The sequence below is a fragment of the Camellia sinensis genome, chromosome 3 (assembly GCF_055761805.1).
Source record: "Camellia sinensis isolate YWXY chromosome 3, ASM5576180v1, whole genome shotgun sequence".
Lineage (NCBI taxonomy): Eukaryota > Viridiplantae > Streptophyta > Magnoliopsida > Ericales > Theaceae > Camellia > Camellia sinensis.
In genome coordinates this window covers 126,583,871-126,610,326 of record NC_138963.1, presented here as the reverse complement: position 1 = coordinate 126,610,326, position 26,456 = coordinate 126,583,871, and the positions used below count along the sequence as shown (strand labels likewise).

The 26,456-nt window shown below is 34.2% G+C and overlaps 1 protein-coding gene across 2 annotated transcripts; it reads left to right on the top strand.

Annotated features, from left to right (window-relative positions):
* The first annotated feature begins 12,941 nt into the window (after positions 1-12,941).
* LOC114322834 (chaperone binding / ATPase activator) lies at positions 12,942-26,414 on the top strand. 2 transcript variants are annotated; one of them, XM_028270255.2, is made up of 6 exons: positions 12,942-13,551; positions 21,576-21,629; positions 21,968-22,048; positions 23,979-24,048; positions 24,187-24,275; positions 26,011-26,414. In XM_028270255.2, exons 1-6 carry the CDS (start codon positions 13,357-13,359, stop codon positions 26,143-26,145), a joined length of 624 nt encoding a protein of 207 aa, XP_028126056.2. In that variant the 5' UTR covers positions 12,942-13,356; the 3' UTR covers positions 26,146-26,414. The 2 variants fall into 2 exon arrangements, with proteins under 2 accessions (XP_028126056.2, XP_082776875.1); XM_082920749.1 differs by lacking the exon at positions 26,011-26,414 and adding an exon at positions 25,172-25,424.
* The last annotated feature ends 42 nt before the right edge of the window (positions 26,415-26,456 follow it).

Genomic DNA, 26,456 nt, shown 5'->3' with positions numbered 1-26,456 from the left:
ATGAGGCCTTCTTTTCAAACCCTTTCCGAAAAGCCGGGGCGCGGAAAAAGGCGAGCCCACAGGCCAACTGAAGGGTTTTGCTATATTTCTGGAGATAACTATTATGCACTTTCCGATAAGTGATTGCATTAGCGGAGACCTGAGAGAGTGCGAGAATGAGACAAAAGACCTAACTTGACTATGCCCTTAGTTCATTGCTTTGACTTTTTTTTTTCTTTCTTTTTTTCCTTGATTTTCATGTAAAATGGTTTTGATCAACATGAGAGTTAGATTAGCATATTTGTTCCACTCTCTGTTTTGAAATTATGCAATTAAAATTGTGAGCACTAGAATTTTTCCTTTTTAGGTCTAATGAATGGTTTGGGCTTTGCAAAAATTGAATAATTTTTTTAAAAAATCTGTCAACTTCATTAAAAAATCATCAAAACCTATTTTCGCAAATGTTCAGTAATCGACCAACATGAAATCAACCCTTGACATGCACAACCTCAACTCAGATAACCCAAACAGGATACACTACATTACCACTTGGTTTGTCTTGCAACTGAATCTTCCATGAAGAAGAGATAGGATAATTGAACTGAATGAAGATATCCCAATTAAACATAGATAGGATAGCCGAGTTGAATAAAGATAAACCAATCAAATATAGATGAAACAAGCAAGTTGAAAATGGTTGGGGCCGAACTTTAGGATGAAGCTGGCTACGTATATCCCAAAGAGATAGGAATTAGGCCTTACGTAGTTCACGGGGTAAGGCTCACTCGGGGTATTAACACTCTCCTTTTGCACTTTAACTTTTACCAAAGTCGCCCTTCTCGATTTTCGACCTTGTGAGCTCTTTTTTTATTTTTCATTTTTTTTTCTTCATTTTTTTTTTAAAAAAAAACTTTTGCTTAGGTTGCCCTTTCTAGTTTTCGACCCAGCGAGCCTGTCAAGGATAGTACTTTTTCAATTTGTCCATGTTGATTGGTTATGAGAATTCTAAGCCATCTAAATCCACGAGAATGACTATTCATTCTGACTAGATAAACTTGATGATGTAAGGACCTATCTAATTGGGTCTAAATTTGTCCCTACAGTCGTGGATAGGAGTTTGATTCTTCTCTCAAATTTTGGGATTTAACTTTTTTGTTGAATACCCTAGCAATCTTGTGTTGATACCTTGGCATTTTTCCCTTGTGGGCATAAGGGAACTTTCCAAAAAAAGTTTCAAATGTCATGATACCCAGGGGTTCTGTTGCAGCTATCATTTCACTTGTAGGTGCATACTGCTACTCTATGAGGATTGGACGCATTCTGACCCCGATCAGTATACCCACCGTTGAAGCTAGGGTTGCCAAAGTATTGGCAAACAAGTTATTCTCTCTGACTAGGTAGGTGAATATCAATTTCTCGAACCTTAGGATCAAAATGTCCAGAGTCTAGTGGTACACTTGAGAAATGAAAGTTTAAATCTCCAATCACATCCAACCTTATTGCCCCTAGTTTTAGGGCTGTTTCTAATCCGACTATGCAAGCCTCATACTTTGGTTGATATTTGAACACTCTGAATCAAAGTTTGAAAGCTAGCAGGTCAAGTCTCAAGGTCGAGAAGGATTCTATACTGTATAATCTCAGGATCAATTCTAGCCATGCTTTCGTAGGATCACGCAAAAATATTTTAAAAATCTTTTAATAAAGAGACTAATCGCTCACGCTCTTCTGAAGATAATGTAGAATCAATTTGGATCAAGCGAGGATCCTTCTCAGTACCCACATTAATTGAAACAATCTCATCCATTAAGGGCTTAGCACACCTCTCTTCCTTCTAATCGATCAAATTTTTCATAACCCGAGGAATTTCTTCCTCTTCGTTTTCATAAAAATTTTGAAAATTTTGGTCAATGCAATGAACTAAAGGCGTAAAAAAGTAGGCAGAATCTAAGACATTTGTATTCAAAAGAAACTCTAACTTAGCAGTTATAACAAACTCAAAAGAAAACAACAAGGAAGACCTAGACAGGATAGAGGTGTCTAGGTAGTACTCCCGAAATCAACAAACTCTGACTAGTTAGACTGACTCGAGTCTGACTCCGACTCCACAGACTCAATGGAATCAGACTTGGACTCAACATCCGACTCAGAACTCTGACACATTTCTCGAATTACTAATTAAAGTACGGGCCACCCACTGCTTTCAAATTAAAGCTCATGCAATCAACATGTGGTATCACAAAAACGGTTTGATATCCCGCAAGTTCTAGAGATTCGTGCTATTAGACTTTGTGGGATATCAGACTTTTCTAAAGCTATGGTGCTATAACTACCTAGCAAATAGAAAATAAAACAAAAATAAGACTCTCAATCAGAATTTCGGCAACATTTTGGTTCAATTCGAACAACTGACCACTACTAAATCACTATATACCCCATTGGAAAACTAAACTCGGGACAAACTAATATGCCTGAACCACTAATCTGAATTTGAGGACTTCTATACAGATTCCATACATAGCACACAATAGGAAAGGCGACAAATACCCCTGTGGGGGGTATGGTTACCCCGTCCTAGTTTTGAAATGATTTAGAGTTTCACTATTTAAACAAGTGGTATCATCACATCTTTTAATGGGAGAGCATCATGTCCTAAGTTGGGAAGGTGTTATAGCTCACTATACGTACAAGGTCAGCTTTACTTTAGGGGTTGAAGTCAAAGTGACGTCACTAAAGAGTCATTTGGTTAATAACCAAGTAAGATCCCAGGAAGTCGGAAGAGTCAATATAGCCTCTCTTCTAAGTCCGATAACCTTAAATAGCAGAGCTACCTTTTTTTTATAGATCTTGAGAGGTATTAACACATGGTCTCATAAGTAACGTGAAGATATATATAGTGTCATAAAAAGATTATATGTGTTCCCATCATGATCTAGGCAACACAAAGACTTTAATCGCACCAATACATGAAATGCAATAAACATATAAATATAAATAAAACTTATATCATGGAGTTCGAGTCAAGGTTTCTTAGTCTCCCCAGTAGAGTCGCTAGAAACTTTCGCATGGTCTGGAGGATACCCGAGCGTGCTAAACAGTTCGGACCCTTGATTTCTTTGATCTAGTCTCACGAGTGCAATGTGGAACATAGACGAGAGTCCAAATTTAACAACTTATGTAGAAAATCTATTTTATTGCAAAACCTTTGTCAAAAATGGACTGCATCACCAGATCTTAGAGTCGCCATCTAATCTTTTAGGAAAACTATGAAACCTGTGACTCATGTTAAGGCTACTATTTGTCATAACCAAAGATGTCTCGGTTCGAAACTTTAGGTATGCGAGGAGAATGTCATTAATTGAGTAGCTCCGCTCACCCAATCAAAAGATTGACCTCTACTAAACCATGATATGAATTTTATTGACTTTATATGTTCATATTCCAATTATTTAATAAATGCTAAAAATACTATGTGAAGCAATCAAGTATATACTATGTCATTTATTTTGGAATAATTTGATTTTATGTATTTTTGAAAGAGTTTTGAATAATGCGCAACTCCAAGGAAATCGAGTTCACAAGCATAAAATCAATACTATGCCAAATTTAAAAATATTTTTCTGAATTTTTTATTGTTCGGAAAATTTAGCAGTTTTGGAAAAAAATCGACTCTCATACCACATGGCAAGCCCACATGGTTTTGAGATACCACATGGCAAGCCACATGTTTTTAGAAATACCAGATGGCTAGCCATGTGTTTTGGGTGTTTTGGAATTCTATAAATACCCCCTCATTTTATTATTTAAGGAGAAGAAAAAATTTTGAAAGAAGAAAAAATTTTGAAAAGAAAATTTTGTTTCAAAGTGAAAAAATGAGAGAAAATTTTGTTTCAAAAGTCTTAAGAAGAGAAAATATTGGTTAAGATAATTTTTGTTTCAAAACAATCTTCAGGGAGAGATTCTTCTTCAAAAACCTTGAGTTATTTTGAGAGCAAGTTTCTTTTTCTTTAAAAAAAAAAACAAAAGCTTCCAATTAACCTTTCTATCGACTAATATATACCACCCAAAAATTCCATTAAAGTTTAAACTTGAAATATCTTACTGAAATTTCAATGCATAATCCATAACCATGAGGGTGTTATGAAGAAAGTTTGGTAATCAGAAAATTCACCATTTCCTCTAAAGGTGAGTTTTTGCAATTTTCTCATTTATTTTATTTATATGTCTCTTATCTTTAAATATGTGATTTAGCTTGTTAAAAATTGTTGGCTGAGTCACCTGATGTAATTTCTTTATTTTCTTGAATTTTGTTTATTATTTTAAATATGTGATTTGTAGTTTCTTTATTTGGAATTTTATATATGTGAGTTAGCTTGTTAAAAAATAGTCAATTGAGCCACATATCCTTAGATGTTGTAAATAAATTAGTTATATGATTTGTTAGATTCAACTTGTTGTAATAAATCCCAACCCTTGTCTCATTTTTATGTATATATTGCATTAGAATTTTGCATCTAGGTTCATGCATATGTTCTAACTTTGTTTTGCAGCTTCCCGCAGGACGTCAATAAATACTATGTGAGAGTTTATGTTTTAGCATCCCGCTTGTGTGTGTTTTTTATTATATCAAGTATCCTTCCATGCGGCTACTTACTTAAATGATATATCTCTATGATGCCAAATTACATATAATTGACAAGAAAATTTTATTTCAAAAGGAAGAAGAAAAAAAAAAGAAAATTTTAAAAGAGAAAATTTTGTTTCAAGAGAAAAGAGGGAGAAAATTTTGCAAAAGAAAATTTTATTTCGAAAAAGAGGAAAAAAAATCTTGAAGAGAGAAAATTTTGTTTGAAAAGAAATTTGTTTTCTAGGGCTTATTTATTTGTGGAGAGTTTTTGTTTCAAAAGAAGGATTTTTGTTTTCAAAAAATCTCGAGGGAGAGAAATTGATTTTCAAAAACCTTGAGTTATTTTGAGAGTAAGAGAGTTTTTTTTTTTAACCAAAAGCTTTGAATTAACCTTTCTATCCATTGATATGTACTAACCAAAAATTCCATTAAAACTTAAACTTGAAACCTTTTACTAAGATTTCAAAGTATACTCTATAACCGTGAAGGTGTTATGAGGAATGTTTTGGTAATCAGAAAATTCATCTTTTCCTCCAAATATGAGTTTTTACAATTTTCTCATTTATTTTATTTCTATTTCTCTTGTCTTTAAATATGTGATATAGCTTGTTAGAAATGGTTGGCTGAGCCACCTGATGTAGTTAGTACATTCCATTTTTTATTATCGGGTGTTTGAAAGAAAGCGTCCAAGACTTAAGGCCGATCAAAATGGAATGTCTACACTCATTGACCAAAAAGAGTACATGAGGGTCAATGGCAGGCCTTGGCCTACTATTAGGGTACTTGGAGTGCATCAGTACAATTTTATTTATGTAGTCAAGCAAGAAAAATAGAAAAATCCAAAAAAGAAGACATTACATCATAGAACAAGGCGAAAGCCTTTCTTTGTAGTTCGAGTGGAGGTATAATTAGTATTTTTTTAAAAAAAATTGTGAAGAATTTAATGTAGTTTTGGTAATTTGGCTTACCTTTGCATGTTAGGTGATTAGTAGCCTTGCCACTAAACTCCCTTGTTATATATGATTCTCTTAGTTTCAAGTTCGTTGCCTCAATGTATAGTTAGTTTATTCAAGCTTACAGTATCATGTTTCAATCAGTGGCTATCTTAATACATGGTCCTCTTCTTTTTGACATATTATTTTATTGTTGCTCTTTTATGAAGCATGGATACTTTGATAAATATGTCATATCTGTACCGGGTACTTACCGGTGTATGGTACTTCTGTGCACGTGCTGGGTACACGAAATACATATCCAATTTTTTTTTCTTAATTTTTGACGTATTCAGACGTACCTAGTATATACCTAAACCATATTGTACCTTAATCAAAACAATATTTTTTTCTACTACAGAGATAAAAAAAATTTCACTAGATTTTTTTTTAATTTTTAGTTTTATACTTAGCATGATTTTAAAATTAAACTATGGTTTGTAAATTACTTAATATAATAATATTTAATTTTGGTTTATACCTTTACTTTTGACATTAAATGTTAATTGTAGGTTGAATTTTAACAAATTAAACCATTTAATCAATTTTTACATTACTTCAAAATACAAATAAATATTTTTTTACAAAGGTATCAAGACGTACCCATATCTTTCTTTTTTTTTTAGGTTTGATTTTAAAATTAGATTTTTAGTTATTTTCAAAATATTCTTGTCTGTCAAAATTTAAATCCCTCCATTTCCAAATGGGTCATAGTACATTTCAGGCCTATTCATTTCATGATATATACGAGCATTCTCAAAATTATTAAACCTTTGATTTCCATAGCCCACATTCTAAACCTCACCAAACCTAACATTTTGGTTTTCAAAACCTTGGTTATAGTTTCAAATACAGGGTTAATCCTTGGCCTTACATTCTGATAATTATTGAATTTTGTAGTAAACAATTTTTTATTTTCTATCTCCTTTTGACCATAAAGAGGATTAGAAAAAGTATGAGGCCTAAATTTCCCCCATGTCCAATCTTAGGCCAATTTTCTTGAATTCTGAAATTTGGAGTTTGAAATACCTCTTGCATTCTCTCCTTAGCAGTTGGGTCCCTATAGAAGGACATAGGCTGCCCAAAAGATTGTTGTGATACTCCAACTGGTCGTATTAGATGCACACCTCCAGCATTTGAAGACATCTTTTGTGTCTTCTCTTCAACTTAGTTTGAATGCTCCATCGATGGACCATTTATCACACTCTTGACTTCTCCCAAGAGAATTTGGTTCTTTTCAAATGAATGGTTTGCCATAGGCTCTCTCAACTGTGCAACCAAAACTCCTGTAGGGGTTTTAGCATGGCCACTTGTCTAGCCTTATGTGCTCAGTGCTTGGCCACTTATATAACAACCCTTATTTTGCCTTAGTCATATTCATGAGAATTTATATGATTTTGGTTTGTTAAGCCTGCATCTTGTAAACCTTAATATTTTGTCTAAGTATAAGATCCATGCTGTGTTCCTTACTTTGTGTGTTGAACCTAGGCCATCCATCTTTGCTACCTCATACCTAGGTCACACATTTGAACCTCTTATACCCAGGCCATTGAGCGTCAACACCTAGGATCATCGTGGAACCATCTTAGTTGACCCCTACCTTTACCCTTGCACCTTGGCCGAGGTGTACATCACCTAGGCATCCGAGATCTTTGATCCTTGAACGTTGCAGCCATGTTGTGCACCTTAGCCAACACCTAGCAATCTTGTTCCTTGACTTGTACAACCCAAGCCGAGGGGTGTCACACCTAGGCCAAGTGTTACCCCTCCTAGTTGAGATCAAGAAGACCTTACTTATCATTCACTTGTTTGAAGCCTATGTTTTGATCCAAGATCATTACCTTGTTAGAGTGCCCATGCCACTTACTTGTTATATACCCTTTGACCTACTCTTGTCTTTTCATTCTGGCACCTTTTTGAGAAGATTGATCAGATAATGCCACGTGTCTCAATAGTGGGTTTAACTTAGTTTAGTAGTTGAGAACCCATACCATTTGCCATATCCTTGTCTAAGAAGAGAGAGAAGCTCTAGGAAGAAGAAGAAGAAGTTCTTAGAGTGAGGACTATGTTTCCAAGCTTGATTTTCATACCTTGAACCTTTGGATTTGTGTTTTGAGGTTAGATTCTTGATCTACTCTTGTTGTTCTTTATGTTAATCTAATCACATTGCATGATCTAGCATGATTCATGAGCTATGCATTGATTTAAAGTTTTGTTTTAGAGATAGACAGTGATGTTCTTGAGTTCTTAAAGGAAAGCTTTGTTTTGATCCAAAAGTTTGTATCAAGTTCTATATTTTTGTGTTTGTTTTCATTGAATCTTCAAGTCTGGGTACTCAGGTCCATGTTTTTGAACTCATAGAATGAAATATCATATTTTGAATAAGGAGTTATGATTTTAGCATTTATGATCTTTATGGTCTTCACGTTCAGGTTCTTCATGTTCTTCAAGAGGAAATCTAGATTTTCAGACTTCACTTCCCTAAGTGTGGTCACCGAGACCCACTCTTGTCTAGCTTCCACACCTAGGTCAAGCATTGCATCTCACTTTGGCCTATCTTGTATGATCACTTACACCTTAGTCTATCTTATATGCGCACGACCACTGTACACCTTTGCCGACATCTTGTAACATCCCAAGCGAGCAGCCCATATCTCGGCCAATGAGACCACACCTCGGCCAAGAGGTGTGGAACCTTGGCCAAGACCTCCTGAGTTCACCCAACTAGGCCATTTCGGCCCAGCTTATCGTTGTGCATCCATTTCGAGACCTAGTTTGTACCCAACATGCTTTTCCAAGAAGAAAAATATTGATATAACTCCCAACACATGTTTTGCTTTGTTTTGACTTGGTTTTGGAAAGAAATGTAGAGATCTATTTTACTCATTTGAAGCTTGTTTTGAGAGTGCATTTCATAACCATCTTTGAGCATCGACTCTTGCCTTCTTGAAGTGCATTCAATAGAATTACTATGTACTTGTAGGTCTTGGATCCTTGCCTTAATTCTCTCGACCGAAGAGCTATTATGAGTGGTATTTTTAATAAAGTTATATTATAATGTTTTGATAAAAGTTTTGTTTTGTTTTGGAAAAGTATTTGATCAAGCATGGATGATTATCCTTTAGCTCTATATTAAGTATTATGTTTGTTTTGATGACATTCTTGAAAGGCCCTTAGTGCTAGGGGACTTTAATGCAACTAGTACTTTTGTTTGAGATATCTCCTTTTCCATTCGATGGGTGGGCTTGTCTAATCAATTTCGGGTTAGTTATTCCTTTGTTTTGTCAATGAATGTCATCCTTTGTATTATGTAGATGTTAGCAATCATCTTAAGAAGCTTTGAAAACCTTTAATTGATGAACTCGGTTCATCCTTTATTTTGTTACAAGTTATGATATGTATTGTTTTGATAAAATCTCGGATATCATTCATGCAAACCTTTATTATTTGTATCATTCACTAAGTTTTCAGCTCACCCCTCTCCCTTATATATATGTAGGTGATGAGCAAGAAGGCAATGTCGCCTAAGATTTGTAGAAGGTGTGTTTATTTCATATTTTGTATTCATCTTGAAGATTATGCTTCTTAACTTTGTAGACCATTCGTTTTGTGTGTTTGAGCTTGAGAAACCTTTTGATCAAGATGTAATATTAAGTTTATTTTACTTTTGTATCTAAGTTGTAAAACTATGTTAATATGTATGTCATTCATTTAATCTATGCACAACTCTTATGGACTAATTAAATTTAAATTTATTACTTCTGCACATGTATGCTCTGTTTGTGTAAATCCTTGTAAGTTGGCCTTCGATAATCTCGGATTATAGGCCATCATGGCATCATTCTATTAGAGGCAAAATGGGGTCGTGATAACTTATCTGGCCTTTTGGAGCCACTACCTGGATCACATGTTGAGCATCACCACCATCGACTACGACTAAGTCTTGGTCTACATCTTCTTCTTCAAAATCAACAAGCCCCTTCTCTAAATGCTTATCATTTTGCTTCTTTGCCTTAACCATTGTTCCAAATTAAGATGTTGTTCCACTGGGTGTACTAAAAATTGTTAGTGAAAATTATGCTAACTTCCAATTTGCAAGAATTAAACAACAATTTTAACTAAACAATCAAACAAGAGTAATCAAGCGACTGTGTTTTTTATTGAAATGCCTTGAAAGTACAAGGACTTCTTTGGAACAAAAATTACAATCAACAACATCAAACAAAGTAAACAGAGCAAATTAAAGATGATTTCAAGATGAAACCATCAAAGGTTACAAATTACAGAGAAAAACTACTCCTAAATTAAGATAAAACTACCCTTAAGATAAAACTAAGTTGTTGTATTATTGATGATGTCCTCTCTTTAGCAGTTCGTGGTTTTTATATTTTCCCTTCTTTCTCTGGCCCATGATTAGGGATGGCCACGGGGCAAGTTTGGGGCAGGTTTGCCATTCTCTGCCCCCTCCCCCGCCCCCTTGGATAAACTCCACCCCGCCCCACCCCCATTATGGATGGAATTTTTCAAATCCATCCTTGCCCCCGAGGATACCTGTGGGAACCCAATACTAGCAGATATCCGATCACATTTCAAATAGTCAAAAAAAATTAAATCCTTAGCACACTAAATAATTTTTCTTGTTTCCATATATATAAACAGTAAGACTTTTAGGATTATTATTTATTTATATTTAATAAAACCATAGACTTTTAATATTATTTTCTTATATCTAATTATATATATATATATATATATATATACGTTATTTATTTATATATTATTAATTATATTGGGTCGAGTTTAGATCGAGAGAGGCAATACCTGCCCCGTCCTACCTCCATTGCGGGTGGTCAAAACATAATCCACTTCTGCCTCACATAAGTGTTGGGACGGGTAAAATTCGCCCCATTCAGGCCCGGTATGGACGGCCCCCAATGGATAAGATTAAAATGACCATCCTCACCCATGATTGCATGTTCCCTTGATTTCTGCAACTGCCACTGCTTAATTATTGTAACTACTCCTTCATTTTTAAATCTTCAAACTTCACCAAATCTTCGACTCTACCTGTTGAATCACTTTCCCTTCATGATGCCACATGTTCCTCAACACTTTGGAACTATGATCAACAGAGTCAGGTCTTTATTCTGTACTTGCTCACTTATGCAATAACTCACTAAGTTCATGACTTAGCTTGGTAACTGCTCCACCATTTGGGCCATCAAAAGCATATGATCAACCCCTCTAATGCCACTTGTCCCTTTAACTGATGAAGGACTTTCACTTTAATTGTGTCACATGTTACCACCATCTGATTGATCCACCTATTAACAGGAGTTTAACGAAAATATGTGCAAACAATATCTAACATTGCTCTCTATAATTTACTTTGCCATTTTCTTATCTATAATATAACATATTGATTTACAGTAGGACTAATGTTATATAAAAAATATAAAAAAATTATACATAACTTTTATATCTACTGATATAGTTTATTGTGAATATTTTACTTTAAAACAAAATATCAATAAAAATAAATATATTTAACAATGCTATTATCACATTATTCTTGTTAAATATTTTGTATAGATTTAAAATTTTCATTATAGTATGAGATTATTTAAAATAATTTAAATAAACATATTTTTTAATTTTTTATAAAAAGTGTACACAAAAAAAAAATATTAAAACCTAAAAATGATAAAAAGATAGAAGAATAAGTTATGATAGACGATGCCAAATAAGCTCTAATTACCAAAATTAGAAAAGAAAAATGATCCAAACCCTTTCCAGGAATGACTCCCAACTCTCTCTGACCTGTGATTGGCTAAATATTTTTTTTTTTTTTTTTCATCTCCTCCGATCACCCAGCTCACGTGTATGTGGGTAGGGGTTGGTAGGGATATGCGCGGTGCGGTTCGGACGGTTTAAAAGTAAATTTACAAATTGAATGGGGGGTTGGCGGATTAGCGGATTAATAAATTGTGGTTTGGGAGATTTTTGACGGATTGACTGATTGAAGAATATTCTAACTAATTATCATACATTTGTATAATATATTACACTAATTTGTATAATATTTTTTAAAATATATAACACAAAGTAATTTTACATAATATGTTTCATATATATAACCACTAATTTGTAATAAATTTCATATCTTAAATTTCTCACACTCATTTTTACATTGATATTTCATTGGTGGTTAAAAAATATCTATGTATTAACTATAGCAGAGCAGAGTGGTTCGGTTGGCGGATTATAAATTTTAAAGTTTAAACCGCAGTTAATAGTTAAAGCGGTACGAATGAATACGAATCGGTGCAATTTTAACAGATTGGACGATATTTTGGACAGCCCTGGATTGGTGATTGAGAAATCTCAATCTATATCTATACTATATATTAAGCAAAATGGGGTTTTTAACCTCAAGGCTTGTGGGAGCTCCAATCTCCCAATTTAATTTTTCTGATTTTTTGATTTAAAAAAAAAATCTTAGCATTTATTAATTTCTCCCAACTCTCAAGTCCTACTCTCATAATAATACTTTAATGTATTAAAAACAAACATAAAAAAAATTCTTTGAAATCCAACACATATGAATTTCTTGAAAAGTCCCAACACATATTATTATTATCCCTCATAATAATACTTTAATGCATTAAAAACAAGCATAAAAAAAATTCTTAAAAAGTTCAACACATATGATTATTATCAAAATATTAAACTTTAATATAATATAATAAAAAAAAAGACATTTAATTCATTGAAAAGTCTAACACATATGATTATTATCAAAATATTAAACTTTAATATAATATAAAAAAGGAAAAAAAGAAGGCATTTAAAAAAAAAAAGACATTTAAAAATCACAATTCACATATATAGATAATTGTAAACACAATTTGCGCATAGCACGGGTGATATATTAGTACTATATATTAAGTAAAATAGGGTTTTTAAACCCCAAGGCCTGTGGGAGCTTAAATATCCCAATATGAATTTTTAAAATTTTTTATTTAAAAAAGAAACTCAACATTTATTAATTTGGTCAAAATTTCCTAATCAGTATTTATTAACTTTTTTCAATCTACATGTCTTTCCACATGCCTGCATTTATTGATTTGGTCAAAAATTCCTGATCAACATTTAAAATCACTTTATACAAATAATTATTGATACAATCCGTATATAATTACTGCAGTATCCTTTTCAATTTCTCCCTTTCATTATGATTAATAATAAAATTATTAAATTATTTTTATAAAAAATCTTAAAAACATCATTTATATATTAAAAAATTTAAAATAAATATAAATATCTCAAATTATGTCGTCCATATCACGTGGTAGACTAGTTACTCCTGATTAGAAAATCATATTAATACAGTGGTCAATCAGCAGGAACCTTCACGAAACAAAGGAAAGATCTCTCTCTCGAACGCACTCGGAAAACTCTCTGCTCCTTCCTTCCTTTCTTCCTTGCCTGTCCTTGTCGTCTGTTCTGCTGAATCAATTTGGCATTCCCAACATCTCTCCTTTCCTCTCCTCTTCTCTCCTCCTCTGCATTGTTGTGTCCTTTTAGGTTTTTCAGATCTGTTGTAAATCACATACAAACATAAAAATAAAAATAAAACTTTATATTCTGATCTCTTTCTTGATCTGTTCAATTAGTGATAAATTATTTGGGTTTGATCTGTTTGTATTTGGGGGGAGAAAGGGAATAATTAATAGAGTGGAGGGGAGAGAGAGTTATAAAATGGAGAGTGGTGGTGCAGTGTCGTCGGAGAAAGATGCATCAGTGGCGGCGGAGGCATCCTCGTACACATATTGGGTGAGGGAAGTGAGGGAAGACGCAGCCCCACTCCCTGTTCCCAGGAAGCTTACCCCCGACGATCTATCCAATCACTCTCGCCAACCCCCTCCTACCCACCTCGGTTCTGCCTGGAATCGGGTATGCAAATCAATCTTCCTTTATTAAATGCCATTATCATTTGTGACTTCTTAACGTGCTTGTTTCCCATACATACATACATACGTACTAACAGCACCTCCTGCTATGCATGGAATATAAAATTAGTAATTTTAGGCTTGTGATCATCTCATAACATTAAGTGTAAAGATTACTTTACAAAAATCTATTGAGGGTATTCATTTAACAAAATTCTGTTTTACTACATCTAAAAATATCTACATGGTTTTTCCATACAATAATCCTCTTAATCAACCCTTTATGAACCATACAATATACAGTAATGGCACTCCACTTCCCACAAAAATGTTAAAAATTTACTTCCTGTGGTTTACCCTATGTGCATTTTACCAACTTGTCATTTCTGGATAAGCACACAACCCCTATGATTTGTGGACTTAAAACGATATATTTGATTAGTAGGATTATAGCATAGGATTGGGATTGTTAGTCCATCGACTCACAATCTTATGTTTGATTGCAAATTTTATTAAATGGCTTATATTTACAGTGGACATTCAATAGGATGAAATTGGCAAATTTTTAATATTGAGAGGGATTGGGATCATAATTTCAAGTATGAAAGGAAAACAAAATAAAATGAATACATAATAAATGGTTATTTGACTAATTTAATTGGATAACTAATCCTACACTAATTCATGGGAATATTAATCAATTTCACTATTAATCTTGTTGTTCACACAAGGCCAAAGTGCATTGTCAAACATTTTGTCAAAGTTAATTGCAAGTTTTACACACAAATCTGTAACGCGAATGGCTCTGTTCATTTTGGTTGGTGAAATGTGCCGCATATCCCTAATTCTCCTCCCAAACACCCATGCCCCTACCGAGGCTTGAACTCGCAGCCTCCTCTGTAGAAGTGTTAGGGTGATGCCAATGGGCCACAAGCCATCGGCTTTAAAACATATTTCTTGCCTAAAAACATGATAAAAATGCTCTTAGTTTGCACGATGTCAAGGTTACTTATTTACATAAGAATAGTTTGGTTGTTTTAGTTAAGCCGTTAACTGTGTAGATGGTCACCTTAGTCCACAAATGTTGGGGGGTAAACTGTAGATAGAGTAAACAAATGTGGATAAATTAAATTTTGGCCAAAAGAATATCACCAACTTCATGGGTTTTTAGGATTTTCAAATTTTTAGAAAATTTAGAATGAGCAATTCAGAGTTTATATTGCTTTATATATAGTATAGATATGTCATTTCTTTCTTTTGATGCCGCGTATTGATGTGACTATTGGAACGCTTCAATACTCTATTGCAAGTTCTATTTTTTTTTCCCTTATAATGTTTTATCTTTCACACTCACTTGAAGTCATATAATATTTATTAAGTGATGACAATGTAGTGTTTAATTAGTTGAATGTGTTAGATAGCTTGATCTATATTGTTGGGCTCATTTCCTAATATCTTAGGCTTTTGGAAAAATTAGTAACTTAATATGGTATCAGAGCTCTGGTTGAAAGATGTCTTGGGTTCAAGTCTCTTTGTTAGCATTTGATGTTATGTCCCCGTTCGGTTTCTTCTTCTTTATTTGGTTGTTTGCTTCTCTGTTTGTCTCTCCACGTACAAGAGGGGGTTACATGTGAGGAAGGGTGTTAGATAGCTTGATATATATTGTTGGACACCCATTTCCTAATAGCTTGGGCTTTTAACAGAATGGTAGTCCTAATTTGTGTCAACATCCCATTCATCTCCATATAGTTAAGATTGTTTAATAAAGTCATGAACTTCTTTGATGTTCTTACTTTTCTAAATGTAGCATTTTTTATTTTATTTGAGCACATGATGTATAATGATCTATCTAGCTATATGGGCAATTAATCATTCTTATTTCTTAAAATGCTATTTTACACCTTTTTTGCGTGTTTAATTTAGTTTAAATGGAAACCAAAGGCAAAGGAAATTCCTAATCAGTGCTTCGTGTGCCACATAGTTGAGGAGTCGGTGGACCACTTATTTCTCCATTATGAGATTGCGCAAGGGAGTTATAAAGTTTGCTTTTCTCCATTTTTCGCAGTTTTTGGTTATGCAAATCTTCAGTGTGCATGCTGTATGAGCTTGAGAGAGTGGGTGTCATTCAAGTGGGCTTCAAAAGCGTTGGATGGTGGTTCTTATGTTTTCTATTTTATTATATGAACAAAAAAAAATTATATTAAGAAATAAATAAGAGTACAAAGTACATCAAGAAGGTCAAGCAATCCACCAAGAAAGAAGAAAAAAATAGGACAATTACACATGACCAGCCTTCCAATCCTTAAGATACTGAAACCCGAAAGGAAAGACCATTAGTAAATCTTGTCTTAAAGATCAACATAATCTTTGGACTTTTCATAAAAATTCATCTTGATCGTCATTTGAGCCACATTAGCTTTGTATTTTTTTCTTAGTTGATAATTTACTTGGTTTTCCACCCATGGAATATAGTTACAAAAGGGAATATAATTTTATAATTAAACCATGTATTATACTAAGTTTAACAATAGCCCAAGACAACCTTTCCATATGTGTACTCATGTTTATGCTCAAAGGTACAAAGCGCATGCCTCAGACTGTGATGCACAAGCCTTTTAGGAGTGTCACTTAAAAATCGAAGCTTCAATGTGTTTTGCATTAAGCGAATCTCGATGCAATTTCAATAAAGCCATTTAAAACTTTGGCTTAGATCATGATTTGGTGCCAAAACACATGGACACCTTCAAGTCTCAATTTTAAGAATTTCACACCCACATCATCCTCCCCTCATTATGAGTAATATGCTCTTTTGAATGAAGATCATTCATAACACATGAATCTATATTGTGAACCCGATTCTCCATTGGTTTCATGGTGAAGATGTGTAGGTGAGGTAGTGGTGGCCATTGGTCCACCCAAATCGGCCCTATTTTTTTAGGGCTTAGGAAGAGTATTTTGGCCCATAGGGCTGGGACTGGGCCAATATTTCTGGCCTGCTTAATCAATGGGTTGGGCTTGGGATTTAGGCCTGCAGCCTGTCCTGGCTTGACCGGGCCTATAACTAATATATTGAGGTCTCGTTTGGGAACATGCTAATTTAGTAATTTTTTTGGCTATTTGGCTAAAATATGAGCTAAAAAAAACTAGTATGTTTGGGATGACTTTTTGACTTTTTACGAAAAGATGTGCAAAAAGTAGAGTGAAAAGAGAATCTTTGACTTTTTGGTATGAGTTGTTGGCTTTTTGGCTAATTTAATAACTTTTTAACTTTTTGGCTAAAAAGTTCGATTGCCAAACGAGGCCTAAGTATTTAATTTATTTTATTATTTTTTATGTTATGTGATATATTGAAAAAATTATAAATGCTATTAGTTTTAGGGTTAATTTCACTCCCTAGTTGATCTTCTTGTACCCTTTTCTGATGCATCCATATTAACCACATATTTAAATTATACTTGCTCAAGCAGAATACGTTTGTATTATAAGCAAACTATAGTATTCTAAGCATGTGATATGATGTTTTAGAAATTAGCATTCAAGCTTGAATTATTACAAAAAGAGTTATACAACCTAACTGGACGAATCATTTTGCAAAAACAACTTAATTTAGTGGCTTACTGTTGGTTTGTTTGGAGATCTCTAACACAGCTTCTTCACTTGTGAACGTGAACTACTATGTAAACTAATTGGATTGGATTGGATAGAATAGTCTTTATATTACTGGAATAGTGTAATTTTTTATTTTATTTTAACTCTTCTATTTTCTATTGTCTAGTTTGCTTGTATTTTTAATTATAATATATATATATATATATATATATACGTAGGCCCAATGGACGGGCTTGGGAATTTTATATACTTCAGGGTTGGGCTGGGCTTGTGCGACCATATAGGCTCAATATTTAGGCTGGGCCATGCTTGGTTGGGCTGACACAAAGTCCTTTGTTAAGTATTGCCATCTTGGTGTGAACCCGGTTTGACTTGGCCCTACGTTACACGGACTCGTCAGTTTTGGCGAAGTACCCGTGTTGATACGACACGACACGGGTACAGGTGCAGAATACGGATAGGATACGACATGGAAGAAGCGGATACGGCATGGAAGAAATAGATATGGCATATGGAAGTAAGAAGAAAGATGGCATACCTGGGATCAAAGATACGAAAATTGCGATCTGGGCTTTAATCCTGCGATTAGGGCTTCGATCTTCTTCTTTTGAACTGTCTGCTTCTCTCTCTCACTCACGCTCGATTGTTCTCTTCTTCTATCTCTTCTCTCGCTCTCGATCATCTTCATCTCTCTCTTCTCTGTTTCGATCAACGTCGTCTCTCCCTTCTCTCTGTTTTCTTCTCTCTTGTCTTCTCTCGCTTCTCTCTGTATTCTTCTCTTGACCGTCTTCTCTTCTTTCTTCTTTTTAATTGGTGCCTATTATATAAATAATGTATAATATAAATTATATCATAAATAATATATAATATAAATTATATCATATATAATATATATAATATAATTTACCATAAATAATATATAATATAAATTATATCATAAATAATATATTGAGAACAACTCCTTTTCTTCCATCTTGAAAGTTGTCACCAACTAACAAGTTAATAAATTTTCACCTTTTCACCTACCAATCAAAAGTCAAAAAAGCTACCATCTACCTATCAATTATATAATAATAAATTTAATTAAATAATATATAATAAAAAATTAATAAAATTAATAAAATCTATAAAATACATTATCTATTTTATATTTATTTTAACATAATTTGTTATTCTTTATTTATTATATTTTTGTTATTTATTATATTTTTGTTATTTATAATATATATGTCAATTAAAAGTAAAAAAAATTATATAGATAAATTAAAAAAATTATCAATAAAAGTAATATATAAGATAAAAATAATAAATATATTTTAAAAATTAAATATTTAACGTATCCCCGTACCCGTATCCTCGTTTGGATCCATATCAACGTATTCTCAATTTTTAATTTTGAAGTACCCGACCCCTAGATACGTATCCGCACCCGATACCTGCACCCGAGTCCATGTAACATAGGCCTGGCCAATGGCCACCTCTAAGTTGGCTTGACCTCTCCTTTCTATCATCAATAGAGTTCTCCGAAGGATGCCTAGAGACTATGTTCCTCTAGCAAAACCAAGACCTGAACTCCATAATCTAGAATAAGCACTTCCCAAATTGTGGAATTCCACCCCATAAACATCTTGATTATGGTTGAATAGAGAATCAATCACAAAATCAAAATCATTAGACTGAAGACTTTACCACCCCATTCTCTTCACTGCTCTTAGAAAACTCGTTAGATGAGTCATCGCAAGTCCCACAAACTATTCACCCAAAAAAAAAAGTCCCACAAACTTCCAACCCAGCCAAAGCTTGACAAAACATTGAAGTTTCCATCTTCCAGATCAACCAATTTTTGAATATCATCCATATTCTTGTGCACAAAATTATGTTCACCAGACATTGAAGTTTACGTCTTCTAGATCAACCAATTTTTGAATATCATTCATATTCTTGTCCAAAAAATTCTTTCTTTGCCCTACCTCTGGTGCCTAATTATAGGGAGAGCCACCTCTACCATAAACTCTATTTGCAAACCCAAGCCCAATTTCAGCTCCATCAAGCCATCATTCACATATTCCATTTACTCATTATTATTTGTCGACTCATTCTTCTGCAATTTCTCTGTACATTCACTCATTACTATTGTAATCCCTATCTTCAACTGGTGTCGAACAGTTCAAAATTGCCTTCCCTCTTCGATTGTAAACAAATTGACAAGCCCCATACTTATAGCCACAGTGCTCAAATCTCCTCCTCTTGCACTGCTCACTGACTGTCATGGTGTATTACGACCTAACTAAGAGCGTCAGTATGTATAAGAATGACCCAGTTTTGGTTTTGGGCCTATTTCTAAGATCAGTAATGGGCCCACACTTAAATTTCCCGATTCTTTGAAGTTGCATTGACAGCCCATCTTAGAATAAGATAATGAGTTTGAAAAGATGGCCTAACATTGTAATCAAACTTCTTACAAATAAGACCTCCCTCATGGTGGATTTTGCAGAAACGTGGGGCCTGTACCTACCTCCACCGAACTTTATAATTATTAATTTTAAATTTTAAATCAGATTGTTGAATGGTTAAGACTTGACCTAATAACCTTGCGATTGTGAGTTCAAGTCTTGGGGCCACCACTTTGTGCATTATGTCAAAGGTTAGGTGTATACTCAATTTTTCTCTCCCAAACACACATTAACGTGTACTAATTGGGCCTTTTGTTTTTTTTGTTTTATTTTAAATCTGATCGTTAAAGCTAATATCCTCATTAAAAGCCTCACCAATGAGACTTTTTTTTTTGATAAATAATCAAATTTTATTGGAAAGCATCAAGCTGATGCAAATAATACAAAAAAGGAAGCCGGAGAGGCTCCACAAACAAACGAACTAACAAATCAAATCTTCCACGAATTCGACAAAAGCCAAAACATCCGGATCAACCGATCTAGTCACCCAACTAAACAATATCGTAAGAAGCCGCCATTCTAACCAAAGGACTGAATGAGACATCCCTTGAAAAACGCGCCTATTTCGCTCCAACCAGACCAACCATAGAATACAATGAGAAGCAAGCATCCACGCCTTCCGACGTCTCCTCCCAACACGACCCCCTGCCCAGCTATGCAGGACTGCCTGAATCAACGCCGGTTGCACCCAAGCCAAACCAAAAGTCGCAACAACAAACATCCAAAGGCGAGAAGATACCGGACAATGAATGAGCAAATGATCCACTGACTCCGCAGCACCACAACACAAGCAACACCAATTAACCAATATGTGGCCACGACTTTTCAAATGAAGAGCTATTAATTGCATGTTGTACTGTGGTATTGTTGTCAAATTGTGTTATAGTTGCCTTTAGCCTAATTGTATACACCTGTTGTACAGATGTTGGACCCCTTCTGGTATGTTTAGTGGATTTTGCTTTACTTCTAATAGAAAAGGCTGTAGATGATGCCACAAGCTTATATTTGTAAAGAAATGGACCCTCTGAAGCACGTAAGGGTGGCTGTTTCTTTTTGGAAAAGGAAAGCTTACCTAAATAGTAACTGGGTTGAAGTTGATAATTGAAGTAGAGGAATATATTGGAAATTACAGCCATCATATGATTCAGATACCATCATTGGACATTGGTTGTTGGAATTGAGAAGTAACATATTAGAGCTGCATGCAAACTGAAGACTGAAACAGCAAGTCTTGGTTATTGGAGTCAAGTTGATTGGCTGTATTGTGTGGAGGATTAAACCAGAAATCGTTGAGATTGACAAGAAGAAACCCAGTCCCCCAGCAACCCTTTGGGTGGTTGAGCAAAGGACAGAAGGCACTTGGTGCCTGTATATCGATATAGATGCATGTCGATGTAAACACGAGAATAGATATAGATATGGAAGAACTAAGCCATGGCAAGTGGAGTTCATCCTAGTTAGTGCCATGTGGACACAGCCTTGTCTGGACACCTCATGGATGGATTACTTCCTGAAGACATTTGAGGAGCGATAACAAAATGACTTGGTTCACGGTCTCATTGAGCTTTGTCCTCAAATGTTCTCGCTGACGAACTCTAGTGATCTACTTCTTTTTCAAAGCAATCTTTGAGATTGAAGATTAGTATAGTTGGTCTCCATGCTTTTATTCTAGGTTCTACATCTCATGTAGGAGATATAATTGGAGACGTGAAAAAAAATTCCAAATAAGGGAGGATGATAAATCCACCATCTGGGTTGAAAGGGGAATGCTTAAGAACCATCCCCTAAAACAAATGAACGAAGAAAACCAGCAGGATGAGAAATGAGTATTTCTATTTTATGTGTCTGTTGTCTATTCAAAGTGACAAGTATCTTTTTTACTTGGTTGAAGTTGCAAGTTTCTTTCTGTAACTTTTTTATCTCCATAATATTTGCTTCTTTCTGACTATATTATGCTATTATATAGGCTGGAACATGGGAGGAGAAGAACCTTAACAAATGGGCAAGCGATAGGATTAAGGTTTGTACTTCTGCAATTGTAGTTTTCTCATTTATGTTGTGTAGGCTTTCTGTTTGTGTTTATATAATGTAGCTATGGGTATATGGCTGATGAACGGAGTAATTTAAGTGATTCTGGAATGCCACACCATGTTTGTTTAGTTTGGTACTTGTTATTATGCAAGTAATCAGAGGATATATTGCTCAATTGTACCCATTCAAATGTTTTGTGGAGGGCATGCTGCTGGCTACAAGGCAGCTTAATAATGTGGCACCAAGATTTATAGTATTATTGCTTTTTTATATATACAATTGAGTGGTCTAACTTTTTTTTCTTCTAACATTGGACTTGAATTGCAGGAGTTGTTAACTTCTGTGGGGTCCCTGGAGTTCTCTGGGGGCAGAGCAGAAATAGCAGAAGTATCAAAGTGCATAGGCGATGTAAGTTCTCATAAAATTGATCTGTAGTCCAATATGATGGTAGCGTCATGCATCTAAGCTTCGTGAATTTCTGTCGTGTAGTTTGTCTAATAAATGTGCTCATTACATTTTGAAGATTTAGCCATTAATTTTGTCCCGTATATGTTGTTCTTTCATTTTCTTACTCTTGATTGGTGGCTCTAATAATAGGACCCTAACCCTATAACCTTTTTTTTATGCCATGGAAGCGCTTCTATCATGTGCTATGGCAAGTGTTTGCTTCATTTTATCTGCCTGCTTACTTTCAGATTTGATTGTTAGATGGAAATTCACAAAATTTAGGAAGAGATGCCAAACTAAATTTTAAAAAAACAAAATGAAATAGCATGGCTGAAGAAAAGAAAATAGTATTTGGTATTGAATGCTTTTATTTAGTATTCATGCTCATAAAATTTTGGATACGATGTCTTGTACTTAATTGTATTCCTACTTCATCAAGGTTAAGTTTGCAATAACACTGTGTTCTGGGTTTCTAAGCCTTTTGTGGAAGTTTTCCTATCTATTGTCTATTGTCACATGGCATTGAGTTTTATTTGGTTGTGTTATACCATCGCACTTTGGTATTTGACAGGAGGCTTTGGTATTTTAGAACTGCCCTTTTTCTTGTTATCATGTTCTTCATTTTTCTCTTCCACATCAGAGAAATTTAACCTCTAATTTTGTAGTGTTGAAGTATAATGAAGCTCAAGCATCAAACTTGCACTCTTGAAGGTTTGAAATTTCAAAGTTGATAGCCTCCATTCATGTATTATTATTGACTCAATCCAATCCACACACCTTTAGGAGTGAATCCATTAGCAAAATTCTTTAATAAAATTCTAATCAGGAAACTCCCTCATGAGCAGATATTTTTACCTATATATGAAAATAAAGGAGATATTTGAAATTGCAACAACTATTAAATTGTGGAAAGAGTGATTGAGCATTGCTTAAGGGTTAAAATGACAGTGTTAGTGAATTAGTTTCGATTTATACTTGATAGATCAATTAAACAATATATTACCAAGAAGATTAATAGAGAAGTACATGGAGAAAATGAGCGATCTAATATGTTGTTTAGAGATATAATATGGTGGGTGTTGGAGAAATGTGTGAACAAATGATTTATTGATGTGATTAAAGACATCTACGATGGAATTGTGACTACAATTGGATCACCTGCACAAGAAACTAGTGAATTTTCAATTATTGTAGGATTTATACTAGGGGTCTGCTTTGAGTTGTTACTCATGGATATGTTAACTAAACACATTCAGGATGATTTGAGAAAAGTACTCGAGTTAAAAGGGTTTAAATTAGTAGAAATAAAAGTAAATATATAAAATGCAACTTTATTGACAATAGAAGTAGAAATATGGAGAACTGAAGATTGAAAATCAGTAGATAACAAATAGTGCACATTTTCGTCACCTACATTCAATTATTAGCAAGGATTGTGAGGGTGGAAATAATGTGGTGCATAGAATCAAATTAGGTTGACTCAAGCAGAGAAGTGCGTCTAGCATATTATGTGATCAACAAATACCCAACAAAATTGAAAGGAAAAATAGAACATTTATTAGGTTAATGATAGTCCATGAATTTATAACATCTGTAGCGAAAATTTTATATTATGTGATCATGTTGCGACTAGAATCCTTGTTATTTTGATTCAACTCATGTAACTCTCAAAACCGTAAGCTATATTTGTTAAATAATTTTGCCTAAATCCATTTATTTAAAATCCTTTCCAAATCAATGTAAGCTAAGGGATTCACCCTCAAAGGGTTAAGCAACGTAATACAAAAACAATATAAAATTCTCATAAGCTCAATTCCGTTGAATGGAAACGGTGTGTAGACATCATTATGGTTTCTTTTCTCATTGATAATACATGCAAGAGATTGTGCAGGCATTCTTGGTGACCGTACGAAACAAGAAGCGTGTTGGTTACACTTACGAGTTGACATTGAGAGTCAAAGGTATGTGAATTTTCTCTTCTTTTGGTCTGTTTCTTCCCCCGCCCCCTTTTTTCTTCTGTTTTTCTTTTTGATCTTGACTTTCTATTTCTTGTTATCTGCTTCATCTAAATTTATTAATGATAATATCATGGAAATCAGGGGACTGGCTTATTGGAGAGGAGAAAAAGAAGGTAAAGGGGTGTATTGAAATCCCAGAGTTCTCAGTTGGTGAACTAGATGACTTGCAGGTATATTCTGTACGCCAATATAAAAGCCGTTTATAAAAGAAATTATAGGATCTATATTCTAGAAATTAAAACACCATATGACATAATTAACAATTAAATATAAATTTGAATACATATCGTTTGATCCTGCCATTCTCGAGTTTTTGTTTTTCTGAAAGAATGGTCTTCACAAGTTAGAAAACCATAGGATTTACTCTTCCACTCATGCTCTTTATGTCGTCTTTCAATGAGACTAAAATTCATATGATTCTCTCTCTCACACACACACACACATGTCGTAATATTATAGGAGAGGAGCACAGTCATTGGGCCCTAAGGAACTCAAATAACCTAAAAAAGTCTTACTCCTACATACCACAAACCTACATTTGAAATAGATACACTAAAATGGACCATGACCCAAAGCTTTATGGATCACATTGCCAATTTGGGCTCTTAGCAGTTAATCTACCTGAATTACTTTAAACCCATTTTTCACAAACCAATGATGAGGTATGAATTTTTACAGAAACTACAAAAAGGAAAGAACATATGTAGATAAATGGAAAAGAATTTCTTTTGACATTGCATAGATACATGTCTGGCTCTTGAAAAATGTTTGTGTTGCATGGGTTGGGATGCTTATTAGATAGGTAACTCTGACTCTTGTTTGGGAGACCTTTGTCTGTGTAACATCATACACATCTCAAATCAATATGGGTGTGAGAAAGTCAGGCTGGGTGGGGACTATGGTGACTTCACCATGATCCAGAATGAAACCTTGAGCTTGAGCTCAGCCCATTAAGCTCAAACTGCAATAGGTGCAATAAAATTATGATTTCTTCATGGAAGAGCAGATTTGAACTGACAGTCAAAAGCCTTGCAGTCAATTTCAGCCTGTCATACTTTGGGCCTGCTTTGAAGTGAGATTTGTACACACCAGAATAGTATTTCATATTGCATCATTAATGCTAAGGAACAAACAAGAAATTATCTTTCCAGCGATTGCCAAAACATATTTGTTCTTCCACTCAGTTGGGTTTTGGGCATGAGCATAGAGGTCAGCCCAAGCTGTCATTGCAACCAAGAATAGCATGTCTTAGCATATTTGAAGTTTAAGCCAAGTTTTTTGCCAGGTGTCTAAATTGCATCGGCATAATGGATCTCTGATTTATGTAGGCAACATACTCAAATATATAGGTGAAAATGGGAATTTGTTGTCTAAACTATATCGTGACATGATTTTGAAGAAGATTATGATGAGACCCCTGGCTAGCCACAGAACTTGTGCCTGGTTATGAGAGCATGAAGAGGCATTCAGTTTGCATTGTGTTTTTTTATTATCAGATTTCAGTTGCGTTTTCAATAATCATTATTCTGTTTGCATATACAAATTTAAAGTCAGTCTGATTCTAAGTTGTGGAAATTAAATATAAAAGATAGATGGAAGGGCGAAACTGAGAGAAAAAAAAAAAAGGATAGATTCCAGTATGTATAGTGTATCAAATTATTTCCAGGAATTGATTTTTATTTTTTTTTATTTGTGAAGTGAACAAAGTAAATGAACAATCCATGCTTAGTTGTTTTTAATCTACACGTTTTTAACACGATGTCATCTACTTTTTTGTTGTCATATATTTCAGTCATGGTAAGCAATATGTTTGAATCTGGGAACTCTTTGTATTGTACCAACTGAAGTTAATCAGGAGGGACTGACTTATTATCTACTTTATTTTTATTTTTATTTTTTTTGTAGTTTGAAGTGAGGCTTAATGAAGAGAAGGATGTTGCACATGAAGATAAGCTAAGAATCAGCAAGGATTTGAAGCTTTTTCTGCAGCCAGTCCGTGAAAAGTTGTTTCAGTTTGAACAGGAACTCAAAGAAAGATAGATAGGTGAAAGAGGAAGCAGTTATATAATTTTGCATCCTTTATGGAACAACTGAAGCTTTTCTATGGCTGTGGCAGGCAGTGATTGGACCATACTTGCTTGTAGCCTTCTATAATTTCTCGTTACCTGTTCCTTATAAAACTTCAAAAAATAAATTTATGGGTACCAATTACTTCTACAAATAATGCATTACTGGAACTGTATACTTTGTAGTTTGTTTGAATCTCTGAACAGCTCTCAGTTGGACTTGGATGGGGATGTGTTTTTTTACTTGGCTTTGTTTTGACTAATTTCTTTTTCATCAATCTTTTC

Coding starts and splice junctions, on each gene's coding strand:
- LOC114322834 (XM_028270255.2), top strand. CDS start 13,357: ATGGAGAGTGGTGGTGCAGTGTCGTCGGAGAAAGATGCATCAGTGGCG. Junction 22,049..23,978: donor TATCAAAGTGCATAGGCGAT/GTAAGTTCTCAT, acceptor GAGATTGTGCAG/GCATTCTTGGTGACCGTACG. Junction 24,049..24,186: donor GTTGACATTGAGAGTCAAAG/GTATGTGAATTT, acceptor CATGGAAATCAG/GGGACTGGCTTATTGGAGAG.